The 18673-nt window shown below is 40.4% G+C and overlaps 1 protein-coding gene across 1 annotated transcript in view; it reads right to left on the bottom strand.

Moving 5' to 3' along the window:
- grin2ca (glutamate receptor, ionotropic, N-methyl D-aspartate 2Ca) overlaps positions 1 to 18673 on the bottom strand; it is a 125970-nt gene that overhangs the window by 23808 nt on the left and 83489 nt on the right. Inside the window, exon 7 of the mRNA XM_033970925.2 lies at positions 7901 to 8069. Within this exon, the coding sequence (XP_033826816.1) occupies positions 7901 to 8069 (169 nt within the window). The remainder of the gene's footprint in view (positions 1 to 7900; positions 8070 to 18673) is intronic.

Below are 18673 nucleotides of genomic sequence, written 5' to 3'. Positions count from 1 at the left end.
CGTGGTAATATTCTGATTAAAGTTTTTTAGTTCAAGCTTCGGCTTTGAGGAAACAACAATAAATACACAAAATTCATAAGAAAAATTTATAAATTGATTTATATTGTTACTATTGACCAAAATACATATCATTTTTGTATCAATATCACTACATTTAACAACACTTATGTGAAATACTTTTACTTTTTACTTCAAATGTACATTTTTAAACAGGTATTTCAATAATTTACTTAAGTAGATTTTTTCATGTGATACTTTTACTTTTATTTGAGTAACGTTTTACCTCTGTATTTGTACTTTTACTTAAATAACACAACTGAGTACTTCATCCACCACTGTTAGCATTACTACCTTTACAAAACCCTCTAGCTTCATGCATCCTTCCTTTTCTAAGCCAGACTTGAAGTAAACACAGTGTAATTCTTATAGGACCTCTGGGGTTCTCTTTGAGGCTTATTGCTCCTGATGCGTTTCACAGTTCGCTTGGCGCCGAGCTTCAAATCGCCCGTTACAGCGTCCCAGAAAAACCTCGTCATAATGCCAGTCCTTTAGCTCACCTGGAGTTGAACCTGCAACCTGTCACCGATACAAACATGAGCAGTGAGCTTGTTAATTCGTCCGGGCATGTCTCTCTTTAGTCTGTGCTTTATCACGCTCTCTTTTAACACGTTTAAGAGCTCGTCTGGCGCTCTCTGTGTTGCCGGGGGTTACGTAAGCCACTGAGATAGAGCTAAAAACTACACAGCAAAAATGACTTACAAGTTTTGACTTTTAGTTGTAAAGTCTGAATTATATCATCATCATCTTAAAATGACTTGGATTTTTTTTTTTCTTGTATCAATAAATCAAATCTTATTAAACAAAAATATTACATTAGTTAATTTAATTTATTTTAATTTTATTCAGGCTTCATTGGACACGATATTGGAAAACGATTGGAGTCCATTTTACAGCTGAGTTACTTTTCCACAGAACTGACGTGTAACTTGGCCTAAATGCATCACCTGCTTGTCTCCATGGAGATACATAAGTTTAATTGATACTTTGCAGCGACATCACGTTGGGGGTGTTGCACATGTATGGCTATGATGGAATGTTCAGCAGTTTCCATGTATGAATTAGATATTACCAAATGCTGGCAAACAAAAGTTTTAAGATCTGAAAGTCTGAAAACTAAAAAAAACAAATACAAAATGGATTTAGAGAACCTATTCAGGCATTCATGGTGTTTGATTTTCAACAAAAAAAGTGACAATTAACTGCAAAAGTTTTTATCTGATGCTAGCTAATTTGAGACTGTTTTGTTATTTGAGAGGGATTTCTTTAACAGTAAAAATCATCTCACCTGTTGTATTTGTGACTCAGTTCTTTCTGGTCTTTGTGTTAAAATAAAGCTCAGATTAAAGTCCAGCAAATCTTAACCCTAATTACAATTATCGAGGAGCTCAGATCCCGGCCATGCAGTCACTCATTCTGTTTGGAGTCTGTTTTTGCTGGAGCTGGAGCCTTTTCCCTTAATAAATAAACAGTTATAATGTGAACACGTGGTCTGGAGCAGCTTCAGAGGCAGTGACACAACAGCACCACAGACCTCCAGTCCTCCAGAGTCACACCACAACTAAACCGCTCTGACAGAGGAGCTGCAGCTGGGTGCAGTCTGAGAGAGGTGTAAGACACAGCATGCCTACAGTTAGCATCACACCCCTAGATAATGTTTGTGACGTTAGCTGCAAAGTATCAATAAGCATCGTAAAACAATCTAAGCAAAGCAATAACATCTACATGGACACAAGCAGATAGTCCCCTCCTTGGAGACAAACGAGCACTCTCATGGAGAAAAATACATCGTGTAGCTTTAATTTAGTCTGGATGAAGCATTTTAACGTACGTAAAAAAAACTGAAAACCACAGTAGCTCCACTAAGTAAGTCTCTGTAGAGGCATATATACAGTGCTGGCTGGACGACAGTAATTAAGTATTACTTTATTATAATTAATTAAGATTTTTGATTAATCACATGCTTTATAACCTTGACCATCTTCTCAAAATGTTAAACAGGCCCATTATTCATGTTAAGTGCAGTTCTGTAGCCACGGCTGCCTTAGAACTGACTGACGTAAACATGTCTGACAGTCTGATCAATAAGCCTCAACAACCAACGGTTCACCCACAGATTCAAACACACACTCTGCACGGTGTCTTGCCCAAGGACACAACCTCAAGTCCATCCAACAACGCCAGCGCAGTGTTTTCTGGTGCTGAACTCATCACCGCAGTCTCTAATGGAGTTTCCATCAGCGCATTTGCGAGACCCCGGCGCTCTTCGGGGTCAGATTCTGCTGCAGTGCCGGTCTAGACGCTGCTCATTAGCCCCCCCTTCAGACCGAGCCGCCTCATTGAACACGCGGGGCTGCAGGTTTACAGACAAATGAGAACGTCCACGCCTAATGTCGCATCCTCCGGCGCAGAGCAGAGGAGCTGTGATCATTTACAGTGACACAGCGCCGCTTCTGATTGGTCCACAGCTCCTCCTTGGCCCCGCCCACACTCGGACACACTGACCTTCATGTTAGATGTATGAGATGGCGGCACGGTATGTATATTTATAAGTATTTTTAAGGTAAGTAGTTACTAGTACTCTTGAAATCAGCAACTAGGTCACCATCATCAAAAATACACCTCACCTTTGCAGAGGAATATAAAAAATAAACTCCAGAAGTCTATAACCCAGTTCAAGTCAGAGCTCAAAACTCAAATTCTGCCCTCGTTTTTATGAATATTATTTTAGTAATATTTCAAATCTGCATGTTTGTCATTAAAGAGACACTTTTAAAATTGAATTACAAAGCCAATAGATAAGATTTATTCATTAGATGTGTTCTATTGTACTCAGTGGTTATAAAAGTGTCCAATCACACTGCATTTTTTTGTGAGTTCTTCAATCAAACATTTCCAGACCGTTGGATTGGAAGAGATAGACCAATTCCGTGTCCACCGCGTTCACCAGATTTTCACACCTCTGGGTTTCTTTCTATGGGGCTGCGTGAAAGATATCGTATATAGAACAAAGATACGGGACAATACTGAACTAAAGCAAAACAGATGCGATTGCAGGATATGCTACAGCGAACATGGCAAGAGATCCAGAACCGTCTTGATGTGCTTCGTGCGACTAATGGTGCCCATATAGAGGTGGATTAAATGAGGTAAAAACTTTGGAAAACACTGAGTACAACAGAACAACTGCCTTTGTAATACAGTTGTTTTTTTTTTGTAAAGAGACATTAAAGACACCCTGAGAGACTGACAGAGTACATAACTAAGCGTAACACCTCGGACTACATTTTATACACCTCAAAAAGGCGACGTTGATCAGTAAGTATGTACCAGTGTCCTCTACGTGTTTTTTTTTTTCTATTATGCTGATGAACTGATGATATTTTGAAGGGCTTTGGGTAAGAATTTCATGGTGATCAGTGCCCTGTAATTATTGTACAAGCAGCTTATCCAACAGGCACATTTTAGCAGATTTCCGATGGATCAGTACAATCAGGATCACTGTGCCCTCTAGTGGTTGAAAAACAATGACAAATATTAACGATTAGATTATTTTTATGCCAAGTGGTAAATTACTTTTGCAGCCACAACTGCCCTCTGCAGATTGACATATTCCAACTGCTAATCTGCGACATCGGCCTCACCAACGAATCACTATCACTCACTTATCAGACCTGGGTTCGAACCTCCAGTTTTTGTTTCTAAGACGGCAGCTGTACCACCAAAATGAAAAACAGTTGCTGCAGATACATTTTCACAATGCGTTTTCATCATCAGATACACTTTCAAACAATTTACAATAAAACAAGCCAATGAAACATGGCCACTGTTTCAAAGGCTCCATCTGCGCTTGGGTGAAAAGTATCGAAAAACATATACTACAACTAATATCGAAACTAGATACTCATTTGCGCTGGTATCAATACTAAAAAAGTCACATTCACAGGACAGAAATGGACTTTTATGAGGTTGAGCTCTATCAGAACAAGTATAAGAGGCATAGACTAGCACAGCGACCTCACTGTTAAACGTGCATTGTGTTCTGCGTCCTGATTGGTTAAGGGACTGTAGACCGTCCATCGATCTCCTCCGTGCCGTGTCTCCTGTGCAGGACAGAATGTGTTCAGCCAAATTTACATAAACGTTCGATCGCAGTGTGACTGTGAAATGCTGTATGTTTGCAAGTTTTCTCCCCGCCAAAACCCACAATGTCAATGAAACGTTCTGCACCGACAAAGGCGCCTACAAAGGTTGAGAGTGTTTAAACAAGAGAGAAATGTGAGAAAATGTCATGATCCTGCATTTTCTGTCTCCCTGTGTGCTTTCCCCTCCCTCACCTGTTTGAGCCTGGAGCTGGGCGGAGTTCCTGGCTCCTCCTGCGCGCACCTGGAGCGCATCAGCGCAATTACTCCCACCTGCTGTGGAGTATAAGAGGAGCCAGGACTAGACACTCGGGCCGAGATCGTTGTCATTCCTGCGTTTCTACATCCTGTTTCGGTGCCGGATCCTACGCGTTTCTTCACCCTGCTTGCTGGACCGTCCCTGCTCTGACCCTGCTCTGACCCTGCTCCGACCCTGCTTCTACCCTACTTCCCAGCCCTGGCTGGGTCTTGGCTTATCTCTGCACTCCACGTTACTGGACCCTGGTTTGCACTCTGCTCCCTGCCCTGGTGCTATCCACATCGTTGTCTCCGCTGCACTCTATGCTCCGCTCCTGGATCCTGGCCTGCACCTGGCTTCCTGCTCTCCACCAGATCAACCTTCGGTTCTGTATTTTGTGTCACAAACTGTAAATAAACACTGTAAATCTGCCCCGAGTTTGCACTCTTTGGTCCGCTACACCCACCGTTACGACAGAACGATCTCGCCACAATGGACCAAGCGGATTTGGGGCCAGATCAGACGCACCGCCCAGCATTCTCCCACCACGGAGAATTCATTGGACCATACAACCTGCCCACCCTGCTTACCTGTCTGTCTCCTGTTCACGGGCCTGTTCCCCGCTTGCTGTCCTGTCCCGACCGGTCCACTCCCTACGAGTCCTCTGCCCCTCATCAGGACCGATGTAGCTCCGCTGGGCACCGTTCTCCGTCCAGGGACCTCCTCGTGTCATCTGCCCCTTGCCTGGACCGTTGTAGCTCCGCTGGACACCGTTTTCCATCCAGGGACCTCCTCGTGTCATCTGCCCCTCGCCTGGACCGTTGTAGCTCCGCTGGACACCGTTTTCTGTCCAGGGACCTCCTCATGTCATCTGCCCCTCTTCTGGACCGTCGCAACTCCACTGGACACTGTTTTCCGTCCAGGGACGTCCTCGTGTCCTCTGCCCCTCGTCAGGACTGTTGCAGCTCCGCTGGACACTGTCTTCCATTCAGGGACCTCCGCGTGTCCGCTGCCTCTCGGTGGGACCCTTGCAGCTCCGCTGGACACTGCTTTCCATCCAGGGGCCTCGTTGTGTCTCCCGCCATTCCCCTGGACCGTTGTTGCTTCACTGGATAGTCGTCCTCGTACCCCAAATCTAGCCGGCCCACACCAGTGACATTTTTCCCTCCGTCCGGCTCCCCTCCTCTCACCCTTATCGGTCTGTTGGGCCACCAGGAGGTGGCCCTTGGGGGGGGGGTACTGTCATGATCCTGCATTTTCTGTCTCCCTGTGTGCTTTCCCCTCCCTCATTTGTTTGAGCCTGGAGCTGGGCGGAGTTCCTGGCTCCTCCCGCGCGCACCTGGAGCGCATCAGCGCAATTACTCCCACCTGCACTGACCCTGCTCCGACCCTGCTTCTACCCTGCTTCCCAGCCCTGGCTGGGTCTTGGTTTATCTCTGCACTCCACGTTACTGGACCCTGGTTTGCACTCTGCTCCCTGCCCTGGTGCTACCCACATTGTTGTCTCGGCTGCACTCTATGCTCCGCTCCTGGATCCTGGCCGGCACCTGGCTTCCTGCTCTCCACCAGATCAACCCTCGGTTCTGTATTTTGTGTCACAAACTGTAAATAAACACTAAATCTGCCCCGAGTTTGCACTCTTTGGTCCGCTACACCCACCATTACGACAGAAAATGTTAATGTGTGAGAAAAGTGTATAAAGTGTGTGGGGAGGGCAAAACATATATAATAATTGTAAAAATAAAGCTGACTACTTTGCGGACTTCGCCTTTTGTGGGTTATTTTTAGAACGTAACCCCCGCGATAAACAAGGGACCACTATGGAACCTACTGGACGACAAAAGGATTACACAGATATAAGGCCACATGGGAACATAAAAGAAAGTACTAGAATTTAATGTTACAAATGACATTCTATTGTCTAAATAAAGAGTTTTTTTATTATCATTGCGGTTTCAGAATTGGTTTTGGATTTCAAGTCTATTGTGTAGAACCGAAATGGAGTTTGAACTTTTAGTATCATGACAATACTAGTTATAAGGCGGCCGTTGCGAGTAACATCAACAGTTGCCGCAGACATATTTTCAGAATGAGTTTTGATGATGTGCTAAACTTTACAACAATTTACAATAAAACAAGCTGATAAAACACGCCGAGCCCTTCCCCATGTTTTAAAGAGCTCCGTCTGTGCTGCTGTGATGGGACAGGGGTCAGACTGGGGCCAAAGGAGAGGCCAGTCCTGCTGCATCAATATGAATAATTGAACAGAAAAAACATTTGTCTTGTCTGGGCCGTGAGCAGTTTACACATTTGGACGTGAGCCAAAGCAACAGATAATGGTTTAGATGTTAAATATGTCTCAGTGGAAATTTTGAATGTTGACTTTTTGGCTCGAATTTAAGTAGTCCCAACAGTTTACAAATTAACTGTAGTATTTTCTATGAGGACTTCTATCGTTATTTTCTGTAGTAGAAGTACAAGTAAAAGTAGTCGTCATAATAGTTTTGTTCGGACTGGCCAACCATGTCATTTCAGATGCCATGTATAGCTTTTGTGTGTAGTAGTAATAATAACTGCAGTACTAGTAGTAGCAGAAGCAGTACCTCTCTGATCATTCCCTGCACTAGTGTCCCGTACTTGCTGTTGGTCTTAGTCATAGTAGTAAACATATGTAGTAGTAGTATTTCTCCAAATTATGATGTTCCATGTTCTCAGCACCAGTGTAATAATAGCAGCAGTAACAGTAGCAGCAGCAGTAGTAGTAGTAGTAGCAGTAGTAGTAGCAGCAGCAGCAGCGGCAGTAGTAGGAATAGTAGTAGTAGTAGTAGTAGTAGTAGTAGTAGTAGCAGTAGTAGTAGCATCAGCAGCAGTAGTAGGAATAGTAGTAGTAGCAGTAATAGTAATAGTGGTGGTAGCTCTAGTAGTAATGGTAGTAGTAGTAGTAGTAACAGTAGTAGTAGTAGTCATAGTAGTAGCAGCAGTAGTATCGGTAGTAATAATAGCAGTAGTAGCAGTAGCAGCATTAGCAGCAGTAGTAATAGTTGTAGTAGTAGTAGTAGTAATAGTAGTGATATTAGTTAGAAGAAGAATTAAGCCTAAGATGTAAGTGGCTGAGAATTCAGGCACTTATATATTAATAAAGAAGAATGAAGTATTGGAGAAGAATAAGAAGTATGGAAGATTCAAGGATTCAAAAGGTCAGACTGGACTGGAAACCAAAAGGGAAGAAACACAAAGGTGAGCAACGGAAGCAATGGATAAAATAAATGGAAGAGGACGTCCAAAAATGTCACCCAAAATGTGTCGCTAAACATCTCAAGAAAGAAGTGAAGAATGGATCACATTTCTTGAAGCACTGTATATCCCTAAGCCCACTCCATAGAGGCACAGTGAGTTTTTTTTTCACAGGTGAGGTCGTTTAAGATGCAAGACAGAAAGTTGTAGTAATAGTAGTAGTACTGACCTCTCCGATCATGCCGTTCCAGATGCCCCGCACCAGTTTGCCGTGCTTGCCGTTGGTCACCAGGTACAGGTCGTAGGAGAACTTGATGTTTCGTGAGAGTTTCTTGAGGATGTCGATGCAGAATCCTTTACAGCACAGTTTGGTGTAGGGCTCTGTGTGGCCCACGATACTGAAACAAAACACAAAATATACGAGGAAATATAAGAATCAATGTACTTTCCTCATCAAGTGTACATGTTTGGCAATCCAAGTAAAAGCCTTTTTGTGATGGGCTCTTGTCTCCATGGAGTTGTCACGGCATAAAAACATCTCTGTAACTATTTAAAGTGATCAAAAATACCTTGATGAACATACTCTTCTTTATTGTGAGCCCGATCGCCTCTCCATAGATGCGACTTTTACCAGAAAAGCCATACAGTGCGTCTAAACCAGTGTTTTTTGTTGGGCGATCAGTACTCATCAATGTTATATTTTTACTTTTGAAAACTGAATGAAGTACAGATATTTGCTTTACGAATAATAACGAAACAAAATACCGCACTGTGTAACTTTTCCAGTGGTTTCTTGTCTCCATGGAGATGTTATGGCATTAAATGTATCTATCTAGCACTTTTATTGCTCAAAAATACCTTGAAAAGCATGATTTCTTATAGTGAGATGGATTGCCTCTCCACAGATCTGATATTTACCAGAAAATCTATGCAATAACGGACCAAACTAGTCTAAACTTGTGTTAATTTATTGAGTTATAGTGTTCAGTGTAATGTTTTTGCTGGCGAAAATTGAACTATCTAACATTTTTTATTACTCATACATTATACCATACACATACAGTATCAATACATCAAACATATACCTTGAAAAACAAATAAGCATTCTTACTGCTGGACACATTGCCTCTCCACAGACCTGACCCTTGTAGTGCATCAAACCAGATCTAAACTAATCTAAATTGTTATTTTTGTTTTCATCCATGTCATATTTTTGCTTTTAAAAACTCAAAGTACACACATTAAAAAATAAACAGAGATAAATATATGAGAGAAATGGAGCAGACCAGATTAAAGCTAAACAGATCTTAATGTATTCCTTTCCCATCACAGAGGCCCAAACCAATTACAGGCGTAACATCCAGGGACCGAGCCAAAGTATTTAAAGTCGAAGTAAATGAGGTAGAAAGCATATAAAGCACTGGCCAACTAAACGGACAACATTTCGACACCTAAAACGAAGGACGCGTTCACACCATAGACTGGATAAATAACCTGCATAACAGAGCTAACCTGCTAGCCGTCGTGTTCCAAATAGGAAGTGATCATGGGCGCATTTCCAGCTCCATCAACATCAACAATTTTGGCCTTAAAATGTTTGTATTAACCCACTCTACATGATCCTGGTATTTTTATTTCGTTATTGTGTCCGTAACTTGAGATATGAACATTAAAAAACAATTCAGGCGCCTTCTTTCCTTCAAGTTTGCTCCTGCTAGCTTTAGCAACAGGGTTGATTGACAGCATTGTTAAGAGCCAGCTTCTGGTCTAGTTCTTGTCTAGTTTTGATCTAGTTCTGGTCTAGTTCTGGTCTAGTTCTGGTCTAGTTCTGATCTAGTTCTGGTCTAGTTCTGGTTTAGTTCTGGTCTAGTTCTTGTCTAGTTCTGATCTAGTTCTGGTCTAGTTCTGGTCTAGTTCTGATCTAGTTCTGGTCTAGTTCTGGTCTAGTTCTGATCTAGTTCTTGTCTAGTTCTGATCTAGTTCTTGTCTAGTTCTGGTCTAGTTCTGGTTTAGTTCTGGTCTAGTTTTGGTCTAGTTTTGGTCTAGTTCTGGTCTAGTTATGGTCTAGTTCTGTTCTAGTTATTGTCCAGTTCTGGTCTAATTTTGGTTTAGTTCTGGTCTAGTTCTTGTCTAGTTCTGGTCTAGTTCGGGTCTAGTTCTGGTCTAGTTCTTGTCTAGTTCTTGTCTAGTTCTGGTTTAGATCTGGTCTAGTTCTTGTCTAGTTCTGGTCTAGTTCTTGTCTAGTTCTGGTTTAGTTCTGGTCTAGTTCTGGTTTAGTTCTGGTCTAGTTGTGGTCTAAGTCTGATTTGGTTCTGGTCTAGTTCTTATCTAGTTTTGGTCTAGTTGTGGTCTAGTTCTGGTTTAGTTCTGGTCTAGTTCTGGTCTAGTTCTGGTCTAGTTCTGATTTGGTTCTGGTCTAGTTCTGGTCTAGTTCTGATCTAGTTCTGGTCTAGTTCTGGTCTAGTTCTGGTTTAATTCTGGTCTACTTCTCGTCTAATTTTTGTCTAGTTTCTGGTCTAGTTCTGGTTTATTTCTGGTTTAGTTCTTGTCTAGTTCTGGTCTAGTTCTGATTTAGTTCTTGTCTAGTTCTGGTCTAGTTCTGATTTGGTTCTGGTCTAGTTCTGGTCTAGTTCTGGATTTAGTCCTAATCTAGTCCTGTTTTTAATTTAATTCGTGAAAGTGTAAACAAAGACTATGATGACATGAAAATTGTCTGTTTAAAATACCAAACTTGAATATAAAACATAGAATTGAACCAAACAAATTAAAATGACTAAATATAAGACTACAGATATCTGAAAACGGCACTGCAATTTTGAAATAAGTTCTATTACATTTACAAACCACAACAACACATTGAAAAACAGTTGGTTTATATTCATACAGCATTGGTTTTCTATAGTCCAAACTAATTATTACAAATGTGGCCATTATTTCCCCATGAAACTGGATCAATTGTGAAGGAAACCAAATCTGATATAGATTGTGCATTAGATCATACTGGTGAAAGAAGATTTGTACAGCAGATGTGTTATTGATAATGCTCACACTGGATTATAAATAACCAAATGATAATCAATACAATGCTGGTCTCCATTTATAACAGAGACCATCATCCTTACAACTGTTTGGATTTTTCATAACAACATGCGGCTCCATAATCTCCCTATACAAATCAAATCTCTCAAAGCTTTTATCGTTCTACTGGGCTTGATTGGTTTACTCTGCACTTGTACGTCTTAAAAGTCCTTTACCTGATTTTTATTCTATGGATTTGAGCAAAATTGTCTTGCCAAAGTACTGATATATTGCATAATCAGCTCTTGAGGTCAAAATAAGTCCACTGTGTACTAAGAGGGTTGACAAAAGTATCCCAAATCAGATACTAGTCGATACTAAAACTAGTATTGAAACTAGAGCGATACTAAAAAAGTCACAGTATCAGGATAGAAACGAACCTTTAGAACCCGAATTACCATTAAAACACAGAAGGAGTGAGAGCTTCGTTTTTCCTTAGTTACAAGTCCAGATGCTCCTCAAAAATAAGGTTCAAAAACTAACAAACAGTGAAGATGACCATGCTCGTCTAAAAACGTACTGCGATAAGACTAAAAAAGTGGTCAAGAAAGGTCTGAGGTGCTCTGTTGGAAATGTTTTAAAAAGTCCTGGAACGAGCTACATTCTCTCTGTAACTACTGCAGTGAGCCTCGTGATTTTGGTCTCAAAATGTTCATATTAACCCGCTCTACATGATGCTGGTGTTTCTATTTCACTATTTTGTCCATAAATCAAGATAAGGACATTAATAACAGATTGATTGACAGCGTTGCTAAAGACCTGCTCCGCGCTAGACCAGCAAAACGGGCGGAAAGGGGCGTTACCTCCATCAGCTTCTCTCTGGATTGGTTCTTTGGTTGCTTTGAAACTCGCTGTCGGAATTGCAAATATGGAAATGTAAGAATTGTTCATTTCTGGTGTAAGCGTCAAAGAGGATAAAGAGACTGAAACAAAGTCAGAAGGGTTTAATGAGTTCCACACAGGTAGAGTGAACAATGAAGCAACGGATTCTCAGGAAAGGATAGGTGGAGAGCCCTGAGATGTGCCTGTTGACAACTTTTATAGGTTCTCCCAATGTTTTTGTTTGAGAGGCAGGTCTTCTTCTTATCAGCATGGTATTATACATGAAGAAACTTTAGGCAATGTCGAACAAGGTGACTGTTTTATAACCCTGAGATGTGGCTACAGATAAGAAGTGGCTGTAATCAAAAGACCAGAACATAGGTGTTATCTTCTTGTCCACAGTCCTTGTTAGCCTCCATAGCGTCCTGGTGATCCCCCATGTATTTTATATCCACAGTTGGGCACACGTTATTTACCTTAGCATTAGTAAATCAAGATACCAGTTTGGAGTAGTGCTGCACTGCTAGAAAATACCTTACAGAACTCTGCTCCAAATTCGCCCGTATAACCGCTAGCCTTGATGAGCTTCAACTGGGTGGAGCTGAACGCCATGAGTGACATAATATTCTCTTAATCCACTTCTTTATACAGTCTGTGGTTTCGATACAGGTAATGTCTTTGTCAGGGTTTATAATGAAACACCACCCGCTGAGCCATTTTAAAGGTGACAACGAGGATGTGACAAAAATAATAAGACTCTTGGTCCAAAAGAAAAAGAGAAAACATTAAGTAGGTGTACGTGTAGACAGACCCACCCACACCTACTGTATAAGAAAGATTTTTTTATAAGCATGATCATCTTAAGTAGTTGTTGGCTAGAACGGTCTTGAGCTGTACTAGAACAAGACAATAGATGGATATAAGTCTATTCCTTAGTATTGGAATTGAAAAGTGCTTATAAACTCATTGCTGTGAATAATTAGGATGCCCAGAATGCATAATGTAATAACGTTGGACCACTGCAAACTGTTTGAAATGAACTAGTTATGTTTTTCACGTTCTTGAGACAGTAAAAATCAGGTAAATCGGTCACTTCTCACGCCACTATCAAAGATCATCTCCCAGCCTGTACCGACCCCTGCTTTATCTTGTATCGTTGTTGTTGTATCCCCGTCCACATACGCAGTCCCTCTTGTCTCTCGTGAGTAGCTCCTCTCCTCAAGCTGACCCTGACGGAGAGAGGCCCTTGTCCACCATAATAAGGACAAACTGCTGGGGAATACTAAAAATGACACCATCAAAGGAAAGACGACGAGCAGACAGGACAGACACCAGCTGCATACTAGGGCAGAAAAATGACTCGCGGAGAAAAAGTGAATGTCCCAATTAGCAAATCAGAAAAGGGTCAGTTAGATATTATGTACAGAGATTAAAATTCACTGGGCAGTTTTTGCATATAATGGGATTTTAACCAACTAAGGAGTGCGGCTTGTACAGTTCGAAGTTAAACGGTAAACGATGGTCACGTTTTTATATAGCGTTTTCCATATTCAAGGCACTCAAGTGTACGCAGACATCTATGGGAGCTGGAATTGCACCGCCAACCTGTGGATCAGTGGATATGACTACTCTAAAATGATGTTTATGTTGGAAACGGGATTCGAACCGCCAACTTTCGGATCAGCAGACAAACACTCTACCAGCTGAAATATTGTCGCAGTTGCAGTTAGAGACTGTTGGATTGTGTGACATGAGATCCTTGTTTTTCCTGTATCCAAGAAGCTCTGTTGTGTTCCAGTTGCCCTCAAGGATTGGAACTTGGATCTCGGAATGACGTAATCTCCGAGTTCAGTGTTGGATGCCCCTTCTAGTTTTCAAGTCGGTATATTACAGTAAGGACTCAATCAAGTAATAAAAAACAAGTGCTGAAATAAGCCAAACGGAGGATCCAATTAGTGGTAACCCAAACATTCCTACTACATTAAAATTAATAAAGCAATGTTTGAGATGATATGAGTTTTTGCTGACATGTACACGTTAGCAACATTAGCATAACAGTGCATTTATAACTGCAGAGGCTCAGGATCAGGTCCACAGACAGCAGGTGGACAGTACAGAGCATCGAAAGCAAAAATAACACAAGTACGATCAAGATTTTAGCTGTCAGGTTTATCATTTCCACCAAACGCAAGCGCAGCATCAAGGTCCCTCACACGCTACAGGCTTTTTACATCAAATATGGCAGAACACCTTCAAGAGGAAATATTTCAAAGGAACGCCTCATGGTCTCGTCATGAACCAAAATAGCACAGGAGTAAGTGTGAGGCTTAGGAGAGGCCTCGCTGTTGCCATCCCAGAGTTCACCTGGTTCCCCCTGGAGGCTGATTGTGATGCTGCAGGACACAGAGGAGTGACACTTTTATCCTAAGGGTTGTTACTCTCCTCAGACTAAACTCTACTAAACTGAAACTAAACTCTATTATAAATATCATTAGAAAAAGTATGTGGGTATTATTGAGGTCATTTTTGGCAACAATTTTAAACAGTTTGCCAGTGTGGTGAGCTCAAGTTTTTCAGTCACGTCTTTTATCGAAAGTAAAGCCTTTTTTTTTTTTAAATCGCACCGACCTTGAACAGATTATTCACGCTTGTTTCAGCTCAAGAATAGATTACTGTAATGCACTTTGTCGTGTCTCCCAGTTTGCCCTTAGTCGCCTCCAGCTCATGCAGAACACCGCAGCTCGTTTTCTGACCAACAACACCGTCGTCAGCACATCACCCCAGTCCTTTCATCACTTCACTGGCTTCAGTTTCTTTTGGAAGTGGTTGTTTTTTAAAGCTCTTATTTGACTGAACTCCTGTGTGTTCGAAACTCAAAGGTCAATCAGCCGACTTCTGCTCGAGTCCCCAGAGTCAGGCTCAAAAACAGAGGTGATGAGGATTTCTCTGTCGCCCTAGACTCTGGAACAAACTGCCCCCAGATATGCCACTATCACAGACTTTGGCTCGTTTAAATCCAGGCTAAAAACCTTATCTATTCAGACTGACTTTAACACTCAGTAACACAGTGACCCTTTGAAAACATTTAATTTTTTATTTCACTGTTTAATATTTAACATGTTTTTATACTGTTGGTTTTATTGTAAAGCACTTTGGTCACCCCCCGTGTTATAAAGGGCTCTATAAATAAAAAAGTGATTGAAATTATGAAAATTGTTCAAATAATCTAGCGCCTAAAATTATTCAAGCCAAGCCAAGCCACTCCCATACTTTTTTTAAACTATTCTTTTGAGTCAATTCATGTTTTAATATGGGTGTATTATTTATGTATTATCGACTTTTTGGAGCTTTCAACCATGTTATATCATTGTTCCCTCATCAAAAACATGTCTGAAGAGGTTTTAGATGTCATCCATGCATGTTTGAGTAATCTATCGATCTCTCCCAGGCCGTATTTCAACAATCCTTATGGTTCTGTCCAAAGGTTTTCCCACAAACCTACACCCCCCATGCTCCTGGCCTAGAGTGTCAAAAACAAAATGGAAATACTTAAACATTTTAATACATTGTTTTAGCAAGATGAAGTTTAAATCTGTCAACTGGAAAAATTGTTGATTTCTTCAGTTGACAGCAGATTTAAAGTTCGTCTTTTACTATGGATCAGACCTGGACGACTAAGGGATTACACAAACACATTGATTTAGGCGAATATAGTATTTTCAAAACCAGCGGTCGAAGTACTCAAGTATTTTGTTAAAGTAAAAGTACAGATACAAAGATAAAAAGTAAAAGTAAAAGTATCACATGAAAAAATCTACTTAAGTAAAAGTACCTGTTTAAAAATTAACTTAAAAAGTAAAAGAATTTCACTCAAGTGTTGTAAATTTGTTCAAGTGTTAAATGTAATGATAATGATACAAAAATGATACATATTTTGGTCAACGGGAACAATACAAATCAGTTTCTTAATTTTTCTTATACATTTTGTGTATTTATTTTTGTTTTGCTCAAAGCCGAAGCTTGAACTCAAAAACTTTAGTCGGGATGTTACTATGGACATGGTAAAAATAACCCCTCAAATCATATGAAAAGTACTTTTTACTTTTCAGACCAGTTCAATGACATAGTGGAGCAGAAAGTACAGATACCTGCTCTTAAATGTAGTGAAGTAAAAGTAAAAGCTGATATCTAAAAATTCTACGTAAGTGCAGCGCTTTACTACTTGTACTTTGTCCCCTTCCACCACTGTTCAAAATAATAAACAAAACAACATAGTGATTTAAATATATTATGTGTTTGCAGTTAATACCCCACTTTACGACTATATAATGGAGCCTGCAGAGAATAAAACATGTAATCTCCACAGGGTCTAATTCCGCATAAATCCTGCTAACCCTGTAGTTGTCGAGCTGTTCTGAAATGCATGGGATCCCTGCATTAGTTTAACAGTTCATATTTCAGTCTTCCCTTTAATGTTAATGATTCCAGAGTCATTTTTCCTGTTCATCTGTTCCGCCCCTTTGCACGCTCTGAAAATGACAGGCCAGCGGAGGTGCAGAGGTGCAGAGGAAAGATGGAGATTAATCGTGTTTACAACGTTCAAAACGCCTCCACAGAATCCCATCCAAAACAGAGACGAGCAGAATGGGAATTATCCTCCAGAAATCTCAAGTTTGTCACAGCACTTTAGCCCAATCCATTATTATCCTCAGACCACAACCACGACACATTTCACGAAGAAGTAATGCATATTTTGTGAAGGAAAATGTGTGTACCACTATATAATAACTAAACCGTAATTAGCGTAATTAGCATGAACAAAGACTTAATTCATAATGTCCAAATTGTTTATTAAGAATGATTCAGGGTTAATAACTACTCTAGCTGTTTGAGTTAGAAGATAAAGGTCCTACTGTGGACATCTCTAAAGCTCAAAATGCTCTGTTCCACCTTGTGATGTCATGCAGTGGTAGTGGTTTCAAGTTAACATCTACCTTTTACCTTTAGTTCAGTAAAGATTGATAATTCCAGGGCTGTGTGTTGACTTTAAAAACACGGTGGAGCACTTTCTGTGTTACCACATGATGACATCACAAGGAGGAACAGAGTGTTTTCCATTTGATAGAAGAACCTAACTTAAATATGCAGAATTTGCGTGTAAAACAACTCCAGGTATGTTTTTGATGAAGAAACAACATTATAACATAGATCAGAAAATAGTGTAATACGTGCCCTTTAAGGTTTTATTATATAAGTGTAGATATTATAAAGCGGTATCAAAATTCATACTAAAATAGTACATTTTAGATAATCAAATGTGTCCTCATCAGTCCAGTTAATTTGTACTGTTCTGTTTCACTGTAAAAACCTGCACATAATTGATTTTTTATATTGGTTTGGACTGTAGGAAACATACTGTATTGGACATGGGGACATTTATTTTATTTTACTGCTAATGTAAATGATGAACTGTCTTATAATTGTGATGAAATATATATTTTAAAGTGTGTTCACCTGCACAGGGACTGCACATGGAAACTAGCAGTAGCTAAGTTTCGTACAAATCATCTTTTCTTTTGTGAGATTAATGAATTTGTACATGGTCCCTGACAAATAAAGAATAAAGAAAGAAAGAAAATAGTGTGAAAAAACAGTAACAGTTGTGGTACAGCTAAAACTGCATTCACTACAAAGCATTTAACTAACTGCCATGCTGCTAATTAGCTATTTCAACACGCTCCATTCCCTTCTATGGCCAGTAGAGGGAGACACCTAATGCAAATATTCTCATTGAAATCCGTGTCTTATAGCCTGAAGACTGGAAGCTCAAATTCATAACTAGTTCATCCTATTGTTGAGTCTTTGAGCAATACACTTACACTTCTATGTAGTTTTGTGTTGGACAAAATCACTACAGAAATCACCTAAAAGGGGCGTATAAAGTGTTGTGATAGTGCTCTGAAGAGGGAGTGGGTTAACATAGGGAGCAAAGGGAAGGGAGACTCAGAGCGACAAACATGAAAGTGAAATTTTTATATATTTTCAAAACAATAAAAGGAAACATGGTGATCTAAGAATGTACCGTGTTAGCAGTTAATACTCCACAGAAGTAAAACACCTCCTCTTTAACGACCACTATATAACACCAACCACTCCAGCAAAGCAAATCAGATGTTTGGGCATTGGTTTAGTCTAGACATAAAATAAGATATAAAGTCACAGCACTCACTCAAACAGAGCATTGGACTAGTGCCACAGTGTTATTGAGTGGGCCGGTCCAAAACGCTTAAAGTATAAATTCACTCCAAAGAATTCACAAGAGCTGCTCTCGAACCCAATTAAATCAACTCCAGTCTGATCCCTCAGCGCCGGGCTAATATATGAAGACATTATCAGCAATGGTCAATAACAGAGCTCACCAGGCCACTGCTCTCCCATAAATCTGTGTCCGCCAGCCCAGAGAGGAGGCTCCTCAAAGGGGTTAAAGCGCTCTGAAGTGCCCCCTGTGGATTTAGGAGAACCAGGATGAAGCTGGAGCAAAATGGGCCCTGACAAGTCCCTGGTTTATCAGTAAAAGGTTTATCAAGGAGGCACTCAGCTCCTTTCAGTTCAATAAGATTATATTCGACTTTGCATTTCATTTTCATACATTCGATTTAAAGCACTTAGTTTGAGGTGGCGTCCTTTATTACATTTGCATATTTTAATGTCTAAAAGCTTAAAGGTGCAGTGCCAGGTTTTTACTCTTTAAACGAGGGAGAATCAGAGCTAGTTCATTTTAAATTGTTTGCAGTGGTCCAAAGTTATTCTTGATTTTCCTTATGCATTCTGAGCATCCTAATCATTCACAATAAGCACTTTTCACAACTTTCAGAGACTAACACCAACTAGCATGCTAACATTCCTTATTATCAGACAAGTTTGGCTCAAATACAAGGGAAAAATCAAGTACAGAGGCTTTAAGTGAGGAATTAAATATGGGCCAACTAAACTAATACCAGTGTTACATTTACAACTGAATAAAATGTGATTTATAAACACTTGAGTTGGTCCTCGTTTGTGCACAATTTAGTTCTGATGAGGCGACAGTGGTTCAGTGGTT

The sequence above is a fragment of the Periophthalmus magnuspinnatus genome, chromosome 8 (genome assembly GCF_009829125.3).
Source record: "Periophthalmus magnuspinnatus isolate fPerMag1 chromosome 8, fPerMag1.2.pri, whole genome shotgun sequence".
In the NCBI taxonomy this organism is placed as follows: Eukaryota; Metazoa; Chordata; class Actinopteri; order Gobiiformes; family Gobiidae; genus Periophthalmus; species Periophthalmus magnuspinnatus.
The sequence above is the reverse complement of the archived record's forward strand: the minus strand, read 5'-3'. Positions and strand labels throughout refer to the sequence as shown.